We start from the raw sequence: 16,420 nt of genomic DNA, 5'->3' as shown, positions 1-16,420 counted from the left end.
TTATGCAACACAGAAGAGGGCAAAAGAAACTGAACTACAGTAAGGGCTTTTAAATCATGCAAAAGGAAAATAATATATTCATACAAACTATGATGTCATAATGAAAAATTAACATAGACTATAAAGACATGACTCTAAGAATCATGTCGTTTTATGTTTAATGATTTAATACCTTTAAATTTTTAATGATTGAATAAACATAATTTTAAAAGACAAGAGTAAAATTTGGGGCAATTATACTATTTTTTTTCAAAATTATTTTCCTGAATGGAAGATAAGCTGGTTAATAAGTCAAGACAAACTTCAAAGCAAACATTCAAAAAATTGTTCCACACTCACTACTTCACTCAAACAACTGGGTAAGGAAATATTCTCCACTGGGAGCACTAAATTCTGTAGGAAGACACAAGGCAAGGGCCCTTTCACCATTTCAATCTGGAAGGGCCTGGATCCTGGTTTTCCCCTAGCCCAAAAGGCAACTAGTGCTTTTCTGCCCTCATTCAGCACAATAGGGAACACTAACTAGTAAGGAGAAAAGAATCCAATAGAACATTTCATCTCAAAATATGCTTTTGTGTCATAATCTCGGATACCACTGGCCTCATGCCCAGGGGTCTATTTTCCCCTTTAGATTATTATAAAATTTGGTTTTTGCAAGTATGAGTTCAGTACCTCATAAATCAAATATCTGTGCATATTTCATCCGAATCCCTTTTATTTTAGTTCTAAACATAAACCATAAAAAGAATCGTTACGTATCATTTGAGTTCAAAATATTATTTTACTTGGAAAAGCCCATACTTCTGAGTCCATGACATTAGTAATATGTCTTATTAACTATGAAAATTACATTTTAATGTTTAGATAAATTCTATTGCTATGCTTATGGCACACAACACTTGCTTAGAGTTTTACTATCTTATGAGACAAACTTAACTTACTAAGCTTCACAGAATCTATAGGTTTGTCACGTGAATTCACCCTTCTGAATACTAGAATATTCTGAATTTAAAGTCTCTATAGTTTTTTAAATAATATTCTTCAAAATAGTGAAGTTTCATTTAGTTTAACGTTTCGATTTAATATTAAAACAAAAGTGTTTCAACACCAAAGTCTGAAGTTTACATTTCTCAAGTAGAAATGGAAGACAAAAGCAATTAACCTATACATAAACATGCTTTTACTGTTTTCTCTGAAGGGCGTCTTTTACAAAGGCTTATCTCCAAGCAGTGAGTCTGGAAAGGGATGCTATGGGATTGCAAACACATTTGCACACATCTTAAAGAGGAATGGTGTTTTAAAAGGACATTTCAAAGGCTGTTAACACGCATGGTTCCCTCAAGAAGCAGTCAATGCTCTTTTCTGGGATCCTATATTTTAATTAGGTTGCATATCCCGTTTTTGTCGTAGCAAATCCTGGAAAGCTGGGAGTGGGAGAGGAATCCTACAGACCCCCGGGGCCAAGAGCGCGAAGGCCGGGGTCCTCAGGGTTATATTTCTTAGTCTCATCTCATGTACACAGTGACTCTGTGTTAGGAGATACACATCTACCCGGGGGACCTGAATCATCCGTTAGCTTATAACTAACGTCTGAGGTGTCAGACACAATTGAGATTCCAAGAAGACGGAAGGCGCGAGAATGATGAGCAAGCACCCCGTGGGGGAGCAAAGGGCTTCAAAGGTCAAGTTCCTAAAATGGTTCTCCCCTCCAGCTCTCGCTTGCCGTGCAGCGCGTCCCGCCCGCGAGAAGCCGGCAGCCTCCTGGACAACTGCAGCTTTACACGTGGGTCCTTCCTATCTCCCGGGAAAGGAACGAGGCGCAATTAAATCTCCCCCCGAGAGCGGCCCTTGCCACCAGAGGGGCTGCACCCCCCGCGCGCGCGCGCGCTCTGGCCCCGGAAGGGCGCGCGGCAGGCCACGAGAGCGCCTGGCTGCGCCGGGTGGGGGTGGGGGTGGGCGCTTTGTAGTCGCCCTGTTGTGTACGCCCCACTTCTACGGATCTGCCCAAGTTCCGGAATGGGTCCCTCGTCTCCTCGGGGCACCGTCTGCATCTCCAACGAGAAAGCCAGCAGAAAGCAGCACCAAAACCCAAGTGTGCCCTTTTCCCTTCCCTGTGCCCCCCCACACCTGCGTCCACCAACTCCTGATAAAACGACTCCTGGGTGCGTAGTGATGCGTCCTCTTTTAGGGGTTTAGGGGTTCTGCCCTATCTTCGTTCAATTTTCTAACGGTATATTTAGAATTATTTTTCTTTCTTCCTTTTTAAGTGAGAGAATTAGTGAATTTCTCCCTCCTCTCTTCCCCTCTCCAAGTTGGAGGACTCTTCCAGTCAGCAGGGAACGCGGGGAATGTTCTGGTTCAAGGCCGCTTTGCCCCAGGATTCCGGAGCTTCGCAGAATTGGAACTTTGAGAACACCGAGGTAGAGAAACATCCAGGGAATCCGGGAAAGGGGCTCTTTCGCCCCCACACCGGTTTCCCTTCCTGCTCTGGACCGGCCCGCCAAGGTCGTTCTCGGTGGCCCATCTCGCGCCCATCGCGCGCTCCCCCACGGCCACCACCGGGACCCCCTGCGCGTCGTTCCCGCGGTCCCCCCACGCCCGCCAAGCCCAAAGGCCCGCTCCTCCCCGCCTGGCCTCGGGGCTCCACACCCAGGTCTTCTGGGACCATCCACGTGTCCCTCCTACCTCCTCGTCTGGTCACTAGAGAACTTATGAACCCCCCGGGGCGGGGGGGGGGGGGTCTACACTGTTTCTCTCCCAAGTCAGGCACAACGTCTTGCACGGAAAAACTACGACAAGGTCTCCGTAAACTTTGCCGTCGCGAACCCTGCCGTGTCTGCGGCGGTGAGCACACACCTGCCCGCACACGGGCGCAGGTACACCTGTCCGGGCGCGCACACGGCCAGGGAGCCTGCCCCTGGGCAACCGCTCAGGGAGCCCGAAACTCGCTGGCAGTCGCCGGCGGGGCCGCGCGGCAATGCTTGGGCATCAAAGGAGAATTTCGAAAGGGGCTGGGGAAGCGGGGACTAGGACACGGGGCTTGTAAATACACACACGGGAGCGTCCGTCCGGCTCCCGCACAGCGAGCCATTCTCCCCGAAAGGCGCACTTTGGAGAACAGAGCACTGTGGGCTGCACCGTCCATAACCCCCCCTCCGAGGCGCATTCGTCTTCCAACCTGACCATCCCTTCCGTCTACATGACTTCTCAGTCTGGTCCCAGCCAGCAGCAGCGCGCGCATGAGGACGGGGACCGGGGCGCGCTCCGGGAACCCTCGGCCCGGTGTGCAGAGCCCCCCGAGGCAGGTGCGGGCCCCCACACCGGCCGAGCAACAAGCGGGCTGTCCGCGAAAGGGCCGGGTCCCTCTTCGCCCCTGTCCCCGCGCGGGTCACCTCTCCCCGCCCCCCTCCCTACAGCCGGCCGCGCCAAACGCGAGCCGGGGAAGGAGAAAGCCGAGCGAGCCACTCACCCCCAGCTTCCTGCTGCGGATTTTCACGTAGCCCTGCTTGACTATGTCGTTAAAGTTGGAGGCCATGGCCAGCGCGTTCGGGCTCGTCCCCTCCGCGATCGGCTTCCCCGAGTCGGGAGCCGCCGGCCGCCGCCGCCGCCGCCGCCGCCGCCCGGTCCGCGCAGGTCTCGCATCCAGCCAGCCGCCGCCACAGCCGCGCCGCCGCCCGGTCCCCCGAGCTCCCGCCGGCGGGGACGCGGGCCGGTGGCAGGGCGGCCGCGGACGGGGAACGCGGGCCCGGCGCCGCGAGCAGCGCCCGCCCTCCGCGTTCCGGTCCTCACCTCCGCCCCCCGCCGCGAGCCGAGCGCCGGGCCCGCGCCGCCGCCAGCTGCGGGCGCCCCCTCCGCGCCGCCGCCCCCGGCAGCACCCACGGGCTGGCGCCTCGCTCGGCGGCGCACAGCTGGCCGGAGCGCACCGGCGCGGGGGGAGGGGCGGGCCGACTGGGCGGCCGGGCTCCCTCCCCGCCCCCCACCCCACCCCACCCCACCCCACCCCACCCGGGCCCCGCGGGGTGGCTGCGCTCGGAGACGCTCGCTGGACGCGCTCCATCCCTGGCGGCTCCGGCGGGGAGCGCCTCCCGCCTCCCGCGCCCCGGGTCGCGCTCCCCGCCCCCGGCCCCCTCTGCCCGAGCCCGCGTCGCTCTCCCGGGTGCGGGATTCCTGAGGACACGGCTCCTCGTTCCGGGGCTCTCCGCGCCCCCTCCCCAGCTGGACTCGGGCAAAGGGCGGTGGGGACGCCCCCGAAGAGGGGAAGGCAAACGGGAGGCAGTGGTTTATTTCGATGGCCTTGTGTACGTGCATGTTTTGTTCCCGAGCACATGCTCGCGTTCCAGGTCTCTGCCCCACTGGGAAGAGTAAATCGACGCCGAGCCCTGCCCGGTGCACACAAAGAGACCGAGCGTGCGCATGTGTCTAATCCCTCTGCTGCTGGGGAGGCTGGAGCGAGATCACGCGCGGCAGCCCCCTCGCCGACGTCCTCGCGCGAAGAGGCAGCGAGGCTCGGGCTCTTTGGCAGGACCGGCGTGGACTGATGGATGCGCGCGTGTTAGTTAACTACGACTCAGAGTGGCTCGTGGCATTTCATCTTCCAGGGGAGATGGAGACCATAACTGTTACTGGTGGATGCAAATGATTGCTCGAAATGTTCAACTTGCAAACATCAAAAACAGTGGAGAACTTTCTCCCCTTTACGTAGGAACGCTTGGCGTTTAAAAGTAGGCTGCTCCCCGGTGTAAAGAAATTTTAATTTAAAAATTATATCCATTTTTATACGATGCAAGGAGAAATAAGCAGTATTGCATTCTGGCTGACGGCAAGGTATGGGCTTTTGCTATAGGGAAGACTATTTAGTACCTAGTCGCTCAGGGTGTTTCTCTTTAAGAAAAAAAAATGTAATAGGATTGAAAATTTTATAAATGACTCCTTCATTTATAGTCTATATTCGATAAAAGTTCAAAAGAGTATGTTTATTTCCACTTCCCATAGCGAGCAGTGTTTTCCCATGTTTTCAGTAAAAATGTCTTAGCCTTATTGGGAACATACTAATTTTAAGACTGAAAGGAAACTACTTGATTGAAGGGAGGAAAACTATGAAACCTTAAAGGACCAAGTACTATGTCCCTGACCCCAATCAAATAGGCACCGCAAAGGCGATTTTTGTGCCATCAGTAGCAAGAGTTTTCATCTAGAGCCTGTATATGGAAGTAGAAACTCTTACCAAGAGCATACTCTTCCTCTCCATTCGTTTATGTAGCAAACATTGGTTTGGGCTGTTAACCCTGGACGGCTCCAGATGCTGGGCAAATATTTAGAGTCACATGGACAGATCCCTTAGGCTGTCACTCAGATCACTTAGGTTGTCTGTTCCATTCACTTGTTGCTATTCCATATACCACGGGACTATGATTTTATATGAAGGCTGATTTAGATTTGCAGATGCCTTAAATACCATTCATTCAGTCCTCTCACAATGCTGTGTGTTAAGCAAAAAAATACTTGCCATTTAATAGATGAGGAAACTGAGACTCTGAAACATTCGGTTGCAGAGACACAATTTACAGATTGGTTTTGGGTCTGCAGTAATTTCCATGACCACTAACGGTTCCCATCATTTATATTATAATCTGTTTCTACAGATCAGTTGTGAGGTATTTGAAGTCAGAGATTAGCTTTCCCAATAATAATCTCAGTGCTAATTTAAGCGTCAGGCATGTTTCATAAATCTGGCTTTTAATAATTATATAATGATGATGCCTTTTTTTATATACTTATGTAGGTCTTTACGACACCCTAACTAATATGATTTAAATATTCTCCTACAGTTACTTTTGATTCTTAAATTTCTGGTAGAGCAGTGTGTGTGTGTGTGTGTGTGTGTGTGTGTGTGTGTGTGTGTATACAATTGATTGTATCCTCAGGGCATTATTTATTGTAGTCACCTAAGCCTCAGACTTCCTGTTAACTAGCAACGTGACTTAGAAATCTGAGTACATTCTTCTTTTCTTTTTTTCAAGAATAATTCATAAGAGGTGCTGTATATATCTACCTAACTCACGTCAAGAAGAACAAAATGTTTCACTGCCCCATTGATTAGAGTGTTCAAGTATTGTCAGCCTGATGCATCCATTATAAAATTTTCCACCAAACTTCTACCTAATGTTTTTCTCAGCTATGTGGATGATGACTGCACTGATGCATTATTTCATTCAGGATTGCAAAATTGTGATTCTCTAATTTGATTTTATACCTGAATTTATAAGATATTATCTTACAAAACAAAACTTTCCTTTGCAAGATATAGGATTGTCCTCAAATAGATTCCTTATAAGAAAGGCAGGGAATACGCTTGATTCTTAACCCTTATAAATCATTTTTTAGAAATTTTACACAATTTTTAAACAATCTTTTAGAAATATTAAGTGTGTTTTAGCCAATACAAAAGGACACCCTCCTTCCTTAGGAATATCATAAAAATGGAGTTTTATGTACATGATGCAGTTCAATCCATCAGAGCCATTGTTCTTTTTGGTGTTTTAATTGCCCCATCTTTGACCAGAAGGAGCTGGCTTCAACTGATATTTTTGTGTTGTTATCAGGTACCCATGGACCTTAATAGCTTTGTTGTGATCAATCACAAGATATCCCAGGTTCATCTTGTACATTTCCAATTCTAGACCTGGAGTCCATTATTTTCCCTAGGAACCATTGTTTGTTTAATGGGAAATGAAATTCAGTTTCCATAATCTGGTTTAGTAGGATGTTATTTTTGCTACAGATTCTAAGCTTTTCAGTTACAAAGACATAAAATGCTTTATTTTAGAAAGACATTTCAAAAGAGAAAAATTCTCAATTTTTATGGATATTTCCAATTTAATCACTGGGTTGGCTGATCCCATATTTAAGGATTGTTTCTTCTCTTTTGAGATTTTTATTATATAAAATAGTTACACGTTTCCAAAGTCAAACCTACAAAATAAGGTATGTGGAGAAATATAGTTCTGATTTTTGTCCCTTCCTCTCTGTTCTCTCCCTCTCTTTTTAGGAAACCATTTTTATTAGTTTTAAGTTTATCCTTCCCTTGTTTCTTTGTGATGATATAAGGAAAGATGTAAATGTTTCTATTTCTGTTTTCTTACACACAAAAAAATAGTATACTATTCCTACTCTAATCATTATAGTAGACAGTCTCTAAAATGGGCCTCCAGAGATGCCCAGTTTTTGGTATAGTGTCCCCTTCTGAATGTGCTGGGCTTTTTGACTAACTTCTAGTGAATAGAATGGCACAAGTAATGGAGTGCCTTTCCTTAATTAGGTTATAAAAAGACTGTGACTTCGATTCAGGTGATCTTTATTGGCTTGCTCGCTCTGGGGGAAGCAAGCCGCCACAACATGAAACAATCTTGTGGAGACACCTATGTGAATGAGCCTGGAGAAAGATCATCTGAAGCTTTCCAACAAGAAGCCCAGAAAGGGATCCTCCCCCGGGAAGGCTTCAGGTGACCATTCGCTGCTCATCCCTGAGATACCCTGAGTCAGAACCGGCCGTCTAAGCTGCTACTCGTTGCTCAAACATAATAGATGCTGTCATATAACAAGAGTTTACTTTCGTCTTTCCATGTGCTAACTTTTGGGGTATTTTTAATGCATACATGGATAACTGAAATCCATTTTGGTATGTGGAAATAGGGTGCTTCCATGCCCAAAACTGTAAAATTGGGGCATGGCTTTGGAATCCATCGGTGGCCATGAGAAGGGGGTTAGTGAGGTCAAATTGCAAAGCTTTGCACATTGAGGACGCTGTGAGTGAGACCTTACAGTAAAGTGAGGAAATATCATTGGAAATTGGAGGAAGGGGTATTGTATGTGGTGGCAGGAAACTTAGCCGAACTGTTTCTGAAACTATGTGGAAATTAAAATATGTGCCCACTACTCCGTGCCATCTCATAGATTTCCAAGCAACATGTTGGCGATACAGCCTTCTTGTTGCTTAGTAAAACGAGGGAGGAGAAGGATAAATTGGAGGGGCGGAGCCATGAAACAAATAGGAGCCAAGAACTGATGATGGCTTTAAGTGTCCTCAGCCTCTCTAAACCACAACAATGCTAGAATGCAAGAAATGACTTCTGGGCAAACATTAATCCTGGGCACTGCTACGAAAATTTGGTCTGAAGATAAAAGCCAAGGGTATGACTATAAGATACATATATTTGTTAAGATTTCAGAAAATCAATTATTTTACGGTCACATCTTTGGCTGTATCTTTAGACCGAATTTTCACGACAGTGCTCTAGATTTAATCTAATAAAATAAAGAGGTTCACAGGAAGCCCACAAGGTTTTCAAAAGGTGTATATATGCAGAAACATTATCAGACCAAGACTCAGAATGAGGGGGTGTACTTGAACTCCCAGTCTTCGACTGGTAGGAAGCAGGCGGAGGGAACAGCCCAGCTGCAAGAAAATGTTCTCCCTTTAAAAGTAAGGATGGCTGTGTTCCTCAAGGAGGAATCAAGAGCCTAGAGAAAAGAACTAAGAATCTTAGGGAAGCATTCTTTGACCTTGAGAACTAATCCAGGAACTCCCCAAATTTCCCATCTGGATTTCGGAATTTTGGAGGACCCACGATTCTATGTGTCTTTTTGAATCCATTTTGGTTTTTTGTTTGTTTGCCTGCTTTTTGGGTTTTTTTGAGAGAGAGGGAGAGAGAGCGCGAGCATTCATGCAGGGGAGAGGGGGGAAGGAGAGAGACAGAATCTTAAGCAGCCTTCATGCTCAGTACAGAGCCCAACGTGGAGCTCAGTCTCATGACACTGGGATCATGACCCAAGCCAAAGTCAAGAGTGGGACACGCTCAACCAACTGAGAACCACCCAGGCACCCCTTGAGTCCGTTTTGAGGCAGAATGTGGTCAATGGTTGTACAGTGTTTCTTCCATCATTGCATGTTGGAATCATGGTGAGCAGATTGCTTGTCTGTTTAGATTCAAAGGTCTACAGTTTGAGAATAAGATTCACAGATGAAAAGAATTGTACCTAAAATACCACACTTGAGGACCCTCACTGACACCAGTGGCCCTAGTGTTTAGATATGTTTCTGTTTCTGGTCTCTTGTTCCTGTTTTTGGATAGTCTCTTAAATATTTTCCCAAAGTAGGTATGTAGATGATACAGTCTGCATTGGTCATGATATGGATTCTTGGGTTTCAATCCAATATCTCTGCGGTCTGTATGTGTTATTCCATAGTCCTTAATTTACATCATGCAGTTAAGAAATGCAAAGCCAAGTGGCGCCTGAGTGGCTCTGTCGTTTAAGCATCTGACTTCCCTCAGGTCATGATGTCAGTCTGTGAGTTCGAGCCCCACACCAGGCTCTGTGCTGACAGTTCAGAGCCTGGAGTCTGCTTTGGATTCTGTCTGTTCCTCCCCCACGCATGCTGTGTCTCTCTGTCTTTCAAAAACGAATAAACATTAAAAAAAAATTTTTAATATTTTTAGAAATACAAAGCCAATTTGACTTTTTCTTAATGTGTAAGAAAACTTTCTTTCTACCTGAAGCTTGTAAAACTTTCCCTTCATCCTTAAATGAAGGAACATACTAGAATTGTGCCTTATGTGCACTTAAATTCAGGAACATACTAGGATTGTGCCTTATGTGTACTTTCTCAATATGTGGAATTTGCTAACATTGTTATTTTATTATTAATATAATAAAAATAGTTTCTATTATTATAACCATTATTTGTTTAATTTTTTCTACTTATATATTATGCTGTTTTTCCTTCTGGAATTTCTGTTATATCCTGGACCTAGGCTCTGGTTCTTTTTTTTTTTTTTTTTTTTTGCCTTATTTTTTCCATTTCTTCATTTTTTGGCTCTCTCCTCTGAGACATTCTTTGAATTTGACCTTTCAGACTGTAAACTCATATGTAATCAGTAATATTGCTCTCTTTAAGTCATCTTCTAAATATTAAATTGGAAAATCATATTTATATCTCATGAAAGTCTTCTGTCGGAGTTCAGAAGGTTGTCGCTTAGATATTCTTAGGTGTTCTTGGTGTCCTTTATTCACATGCATGTTCTCCTCTAATAGTTGTGCTTCATTTGTTTTGTTCTCATTGCTTTCTTTGATCTCATAGACTTCTGGACACGTCCACTTTTCTTCAATCACTGCTCTCTAGATGTTGGAGACTGATAAGTGCTAACCCTCTTGTTCTAATAGAAAGCAACGTGTTCTCCTCCTTGTAGGCTAGATATGCAGAAGCAGGTTATTATTTCAAATATTTCAAAAGCATGTTGGCATGTATTTGAATAACTGAAGGAGATAAACTGAAGCACCACCCTTTGGGTTTTCTCCTACGTAACATAAAGTTTGACTTTTTACTAATTTCTGCCCTCTCTTAAATAGGGTTCAAAATATCAGTTGGGGTGAATTGGTTATTTCTATCACCTTTTTTTCTATTTCAAGAATCTTTTAAGTTTATTTATTTATTTATTTATTTATTTATTTATTTATTTATTTGTTTTGAGAAAGAGAGAGAGAAAGAGCTGGAGAGGAGCAGAGAGAGAAGGAGAATCAATCCTAGGCAGTTTCCACACTGTTGGTGCAGAGCCTGACACAGGGATGAATCTCACAAACCATAAGATCATGACCTGTGCTAAAACCAAGAGTCAGACCGACTGAGGTCTGACCAAGGGTCATGGACTGAGCCACCCAGGTGTCCCACATATTTTCCATATCAAAACTAGATCTGACATTTTGTTCAAATTTGTTATCTGGTATATTATTTAAGCATCAATAAAGTAATTCGTTTTTCTTAAATGATAGAAGGGAATACTTGTAAATCTCATTTCTAGTTCCCATTAAAACAAGTAAGTAGGTTCAAAGTATTAAATGGTGACATTTAATTATCAAATTTAATTTGGAAGTTTAAAATCTCAATTAATTGGCATACTTGTTAATATACAATACTGACTGGCATACTTACAAGACATATAATTCAAGAACGATAAAGTTACTTAGCTGGAGTTGCATCAAGAGCTCCTTAGAGTTTAGTGAAATATGTTCAATTTCATAAAGCCAGTAGTTTATTTTCAACCATCCGGGACTTTTATTTTAATCCAGAGATTTTTCTATAATGGAATGATAGGGTAACAGATATAAAAAAAACCAAAACCAGGGAAAGTTATTTCTTAGTTGGAAAGTAGGATACACACTCTCTTAGGACAGAAAATATGGACAGGATGGATAGATGGAAAGTTCCCATGTTGGAGTCCCACAACCGCTGAGAGCTGATTTCCCATTGGGATTTGGTAGACACCGTGTTTAAACATCTATCTGGTCCACTATAGGCTTTTTAGTTGTTGTAGAAATAGCAGGATCGTCAGAGCAAGACAAATGTAACTTCCATGAGCCTCAGTTTTTCCCAGTCTACAAAAGGGAAATCAAGAACTTAGAGATATCTGATAATGTTGGGTGATAGGGCATATCTGACAGAGTGCCCATCACATAGTTTTCATAGAATGACTATCAATTGTCTTCTTCTGTCTTAAAGAATAATCATGGCATAAGGGTTTATCTTCGTCATAATTTCTAGGAACATTATATCGTGATTCACAATCAATGCCATCTACATGTATTCCCATGATCATCATTATTTTGGAACTCAGAGAAACAGATAGACTGTTTAAGCAGCTTATTTACTTCAACCTAATGATTAGTTTAAATATAACTGGTTAGGTAAAGCATATAACTTACTAATTGCAGTGAAATGGTGTTTTTAGCTGATTCACAGATTTTATACTCAGGTCTTTTAATATTATATACACAGTATTTACCAACAGTAGTATAATAAATAAAACTTTTAATATCATAGCTTATTATAGAACTACATTATGCTTGGGATGCCTGGGTGGCTCAGTCGGTTCAGCATCTGACTTCGGCTCAGGTGATGGTCTTACGGCTCGTGAGTTTGAGCCCTGCATCAGGCTCTGTGCTGACAGCTCGGAGCCTGGAACCTGCTTTGGATTCTGTGTCTCCCTCTCTCTCTGCCCCTCCCCTGCTTGTGCTCTCTCTCTCTCTCTCTCTCTCTCTCTCTCTCTCAAAAATAAATAAACATTAAAAAAATGTAAAGAAGAGAACTACATTATCCTTAAAATGACAATGTATTCAACAGAGAGGCAACTTGAAACTGAATAAAGGCTATAGGATTTGAAGTCACTTGCTCTCATTTAGGGTCTTATTTTCACAACCTGTCAACTCTGTGAATGGAGGAAGTTTGGGTAATCATTTATCTTTTCTGATCTTAAGTTTCTTTGGTAAAATTAAAATCCTTTTTAAAGTTTATTTATTTTGAGAGACAGAGCAGAGGAGGGGTAGAGAGAGAGAGGGAGAGAGAGAATCCCAGGCAGGCTCTGTGCTGTCAGTGTGGACCCTCACATGGGGCTCAAATTCATGAACGGTGAGAGCATGACTGAGCCGAAACCAAGAGTCGGATGCTTAACCGACTGAGCCACCCAGGTGCCCTTCTTTGGTTAAATTAAAGTGGATATAAAAAAATAAATAAAGTGGATATCCCACTCAAAAAAAATTCCAAATAATTGATCTGATGATCAAATGACAGATGAATGGAATCAGTATAACCTTAAAGCACATTGTAAATACAAAATTCATGATCTGTAGCTTCAAGTATTACAAATCATTTGAAAAATATTTAGCAGATAGAGGAAAAAGACCTTTTACTTCACCAAAGACTGCCTCTAACTCTCTAGTAACAGATATAGATAAATATCATAAGTATCTTCTTGTTCATGTGGGGAAAATTTTGACCATATTTATTTAGTAGGGGACTCTCAATAAATAGAAATGGTCACTAGGTTAAAGTGTGCAAAAGTGACTTGTATTTGCAACAGACTTTTAAAATAGAATATTGACTCTAAAATGAAGAGAAGATCTATTATATTAAAGCTTGGGTACATTGAGGAAAGTTGTAGGAACAAGGTAAGAACTTAAAACCTTCTTCTGAAGGAATGGTCACTATCATCAAAAAAGAAACTCAAATCAGTGATAAGTTCATACTTGTAGAGCATTCGAAGAATAAATAGGAAAAAGACAATCATGGGATTTTTTTTCCCCTCTGCGGATATCCCTACATTTCCTGAGGCTGAATGACAGGCTATCTGGCTTTATGAGTCATGGGAGATTTTATAGACCACATATGGGGACCAGACAAGGCTCTGGGTCGGTCATGACTCAGAGAGGCAATTTGTCACCACGGTTTCGCAAACCCCAGTGATTCATCGGTGTCTTCCTTCTTCGGTCCTTTCTCATTACCAGGACAATTCAAACAACTGAAAGAGAGTCAGAAAAGGTGTCACAGCTTATCTTGCTCCCATTCCCTGAATTTAAGATATCAGTTCCAGCAGGTTTCTGTCAGAACACAGGTAAATATCAGGTGCATTATGTGATATTTAATTTAGGCAACACAAAGGAAAGCAGTGTAAATGGAAAATGTCTAAGGAATGATCTGACCATTCAAAATTAGTCTTCATTTATGCCATAATATCAGATCCATACAGATAATTAAGGAAAGACCAAATGCAAAATTTTCTGCTTTCTTGATTTCACTTCAGTGTGATTTAAATATCAGATTCCCTTCAGATTAATTTTAGGTCTTCATCATATTAGTTCTCTGAACATGATAGGAGGTTAAAACTAGTCTATACAGCAAAGATAGAAGATAAAAGTCAATGACAAGGAGTCACAAAAAAAGGAATCATTTTTAAAAGATAAAAGGTATTAATGCCAAAAATGATAGCTTTAAAAGTGAAAATGTGAACTGTTTTGCTAAATAAATTATATTCATTTATAACTAAAGTAAAACTCATAGTGAGTCATATTTTATATCTTACAAACCCACAATAGAGGCATAAGACATTTGAAATTCAAATGTCATTATATTCTAGGTAATGCTAAATGTCTCAATAGGTTTTTAAAAAGCAAAATAATGTGTAATAACATATGATAGGAAACTATCAAATTCCAATAAACCTGTAAAAAGAAAACAAAAATAAATGACGTTTTCTAATAACTCTACTATTATAAAACTACGTTAATAATAAAATGCTAAACAGGGGCGCCTGGGTGGCGCAGTCGGTTAGGCGTCCGACTTCAGCCAGGTCACGATCTCGCGGTCCGTGAGTTCGAGCCCCACGTCAGGCTCTGGGCTGATGGCTCGGAGCCTGGAGCCTGTTTCCGATTCTGTGTCTCCCTCTCTCTCTGCCCCTCTCCTGTTCATGCTCTGTCTCTCTCTGTCCCAAAAAATAAATAAAAACGTTGAAAAAAAATTAAAAAAAAATAAATAAAATGCTAAACAAATTCCCACAATTCATTTCATTTTTTTTTTTTTTTTGACAACTACAATAATCAAAGACTGTTTTGGTCAAAGAAGTAATTAAATTTCAATAGCGTATTTATTTCTTTATTTTTAAATTCTTCTGGTTAATTTATTTATTTTGAGAGAACAGAGGAGGGGCAGAGAGAGAGAGAGAGAGAGAGAGAGAGAGAGAGAGAATCCCAAGCAGACTCCGCATTGTCAGTGTGTAGCCGGACACAGGGCTTGAACCCACAAGCTGTGAGATCATGACCTGAGCTGAAACCAAGAGTCAGATGCTTAACCAACTGAGCCACACCTCAGTAGCCCATTTAAAATAGATAATGAAAGGACACTAGAAAAAAATATAATGAGTTATGTGCTCAAAACTTTACTGCGATATAAATTCATGGTTGTAAATGGCATCATTAAAAAAATAAAAGACAGTAAAGGGTACATAACATATTGAGTGTTCTTTATGCGTCAGGAACGCTTCTAAGCACTGTGTATGTATTAACTCATTTAATCCTTATAGAACCACTGGAAGGCATTATCACCATTGTAGCCATGAAGAAATTAATATGCAGAGGGTTTAAGCAACCTGCACTAAATACAAAGTTGCTATGTACTTTGGATGTTTGGCCTTGGGTTTTGCAATTTTTACTGTTGTAATTTTCTTCTTTAAGAATAGGGATAAAGAAAATATCCAACCAAATACCACTTTAAGCTAAGGAAAATAGAAAGACCATTATACCAGATATAAGGAAAATTCTTGTAAAGTAAAAATAACTAAATAGCAAAATTGATTAAATTCAGGAGTTCATTTTCTGAAACACTGATGTAATCATGAAAGGAGACAAATTATAAGTAAGATTGGAAGTGAGAAAAAGAAAAATACATAATATTTTTTAATGAAAAGAAAATAGAATTATATTCTAGAATTATATTATATTCTAGAATTATATAGGAAGTTATGTTAAACAATTTAATGAATGGAAGTATTACCTTAAAGAAAGGTGATTAAAACTGCCTCAAGGTTATTCATTCACTCAAATTGTTAATTAACACAGTAATTACACCCTGGCCACTCTTCTAGGCATCAGGGCTATAGCAGTAAATAAGACAGACATGTTTCCAGCCCTCATTTTTTTAAGCGTACAATCTGAAGGCATAAACCAACCTCCATGGATAAATTTGAGAGAGTTACCCTGGAATTACTTCCCAGTAATTTGTTGATGAGACCAACAGATTTCTAAGACCAGATAGCTTGTTGATAAGTTCTTTCATGTTAAAGAATAGATTCTTTACATATTATATAACACACTAGATAAAATAAGTATAAGAAGTTTTCAAATTAATTTTGTATGGCTAACGTAACTTTTATGCCAATCTGGAAAAAAGGGAGAGATAATTAAATAGAAACCCATAGTGAGAATGGACATTCTGTCTCCAACCTTGTCTGTATTAACTCTGTGTCCCGTTAGGGAACTTTCTCATTGTGGATAGTTTTAATAAAGTTGATATTCCCAGGGGGATGAAAAGTCAAGACTCACCCACCTGTCTCCTAGATCATCAAAGGGACAACGGTGTGCTAAATCTGGGCTAGTAAAATATTCTTTATAGGGACTTTGCCTCTTGAGGGGGTGTCTGGAAGAAGAGTGCACTTTGGCTGCAGGACTTGCTGCTTTGTGTGCCCTTGGCCATGACTTGCTATCTCACCATCAAAATTTCTGTGATTTCTGTTTATAGTCTGATTTCAGCCTCCTGAGCATTATCCTCCTGACAAGTTCCCCATATCTTATGTTACCTAGAGTCGGGTTTTGTTACTGGCAAATAAGAATACCAACTAACAAAATATAAGCATAAAATTCCTAAATAAAATACTAATAATTAAAATTAAGTTACAAAAATAAGATATTGAAAGTACTTCTTTTTATCCAGGAAATTTAAGTATATGTTATTAGGATATTCTTCTCAATCAGTCAAAATAAGATATGTACACAGACATTCTCTATTTGGTAAAATTCAGTATCTATATATTTAATAAAA

At 41.9% G+C, this 16,420-nt stretch overlaps 1 protein-coding gene across 1 annotated transcript in view; it reads right to left on the bottom strand.

The window, feature by feature from the left end:
• Positions 1 to 3,654, bottom strand: part of DOK6 (docking protein 6) — a 368,796-nt gene extending 365,142 nt beyond the window's left edge. The window contains exon 1 of the mRNA XM_043559069.1: positions 3,470 to 3,654. Within this exon, the coding sequence (XP_043415004.1) occupies positions 3,470 to 3,535 (66 nt within the window). The 5' untranslated portion in view covers positions 3,536 to 3,654. The remainder of the gene's footprint in view (positions 1 to 3,469) is intronic.
• Positions 3,655 to 16,420: the final 12,766 nt, after the last annotated feature.

The sequence above is a fragment of the Prionailurus bengalensis genome, chromosome D3 (genome assembly GCF_016509475.1).
Source record: "Prionailurus bengalensis isolate Pbe53 chromosome D3, Fcat_Pben_1.1_paternal_pri, whole genome shotgun sequence".
Classification (NCBI taxonomy): domain Eukaryota; kingdom Metazoa; phylum Chordata; class Mammalia; order Carnivora; family Felidae; genus Prionailurus; species Prionailurus bengalensis.
Note: the sequence above shows the minus strand (reverse complement) of the source record. Positions and strands in the feature narration are given on the sequence as shown.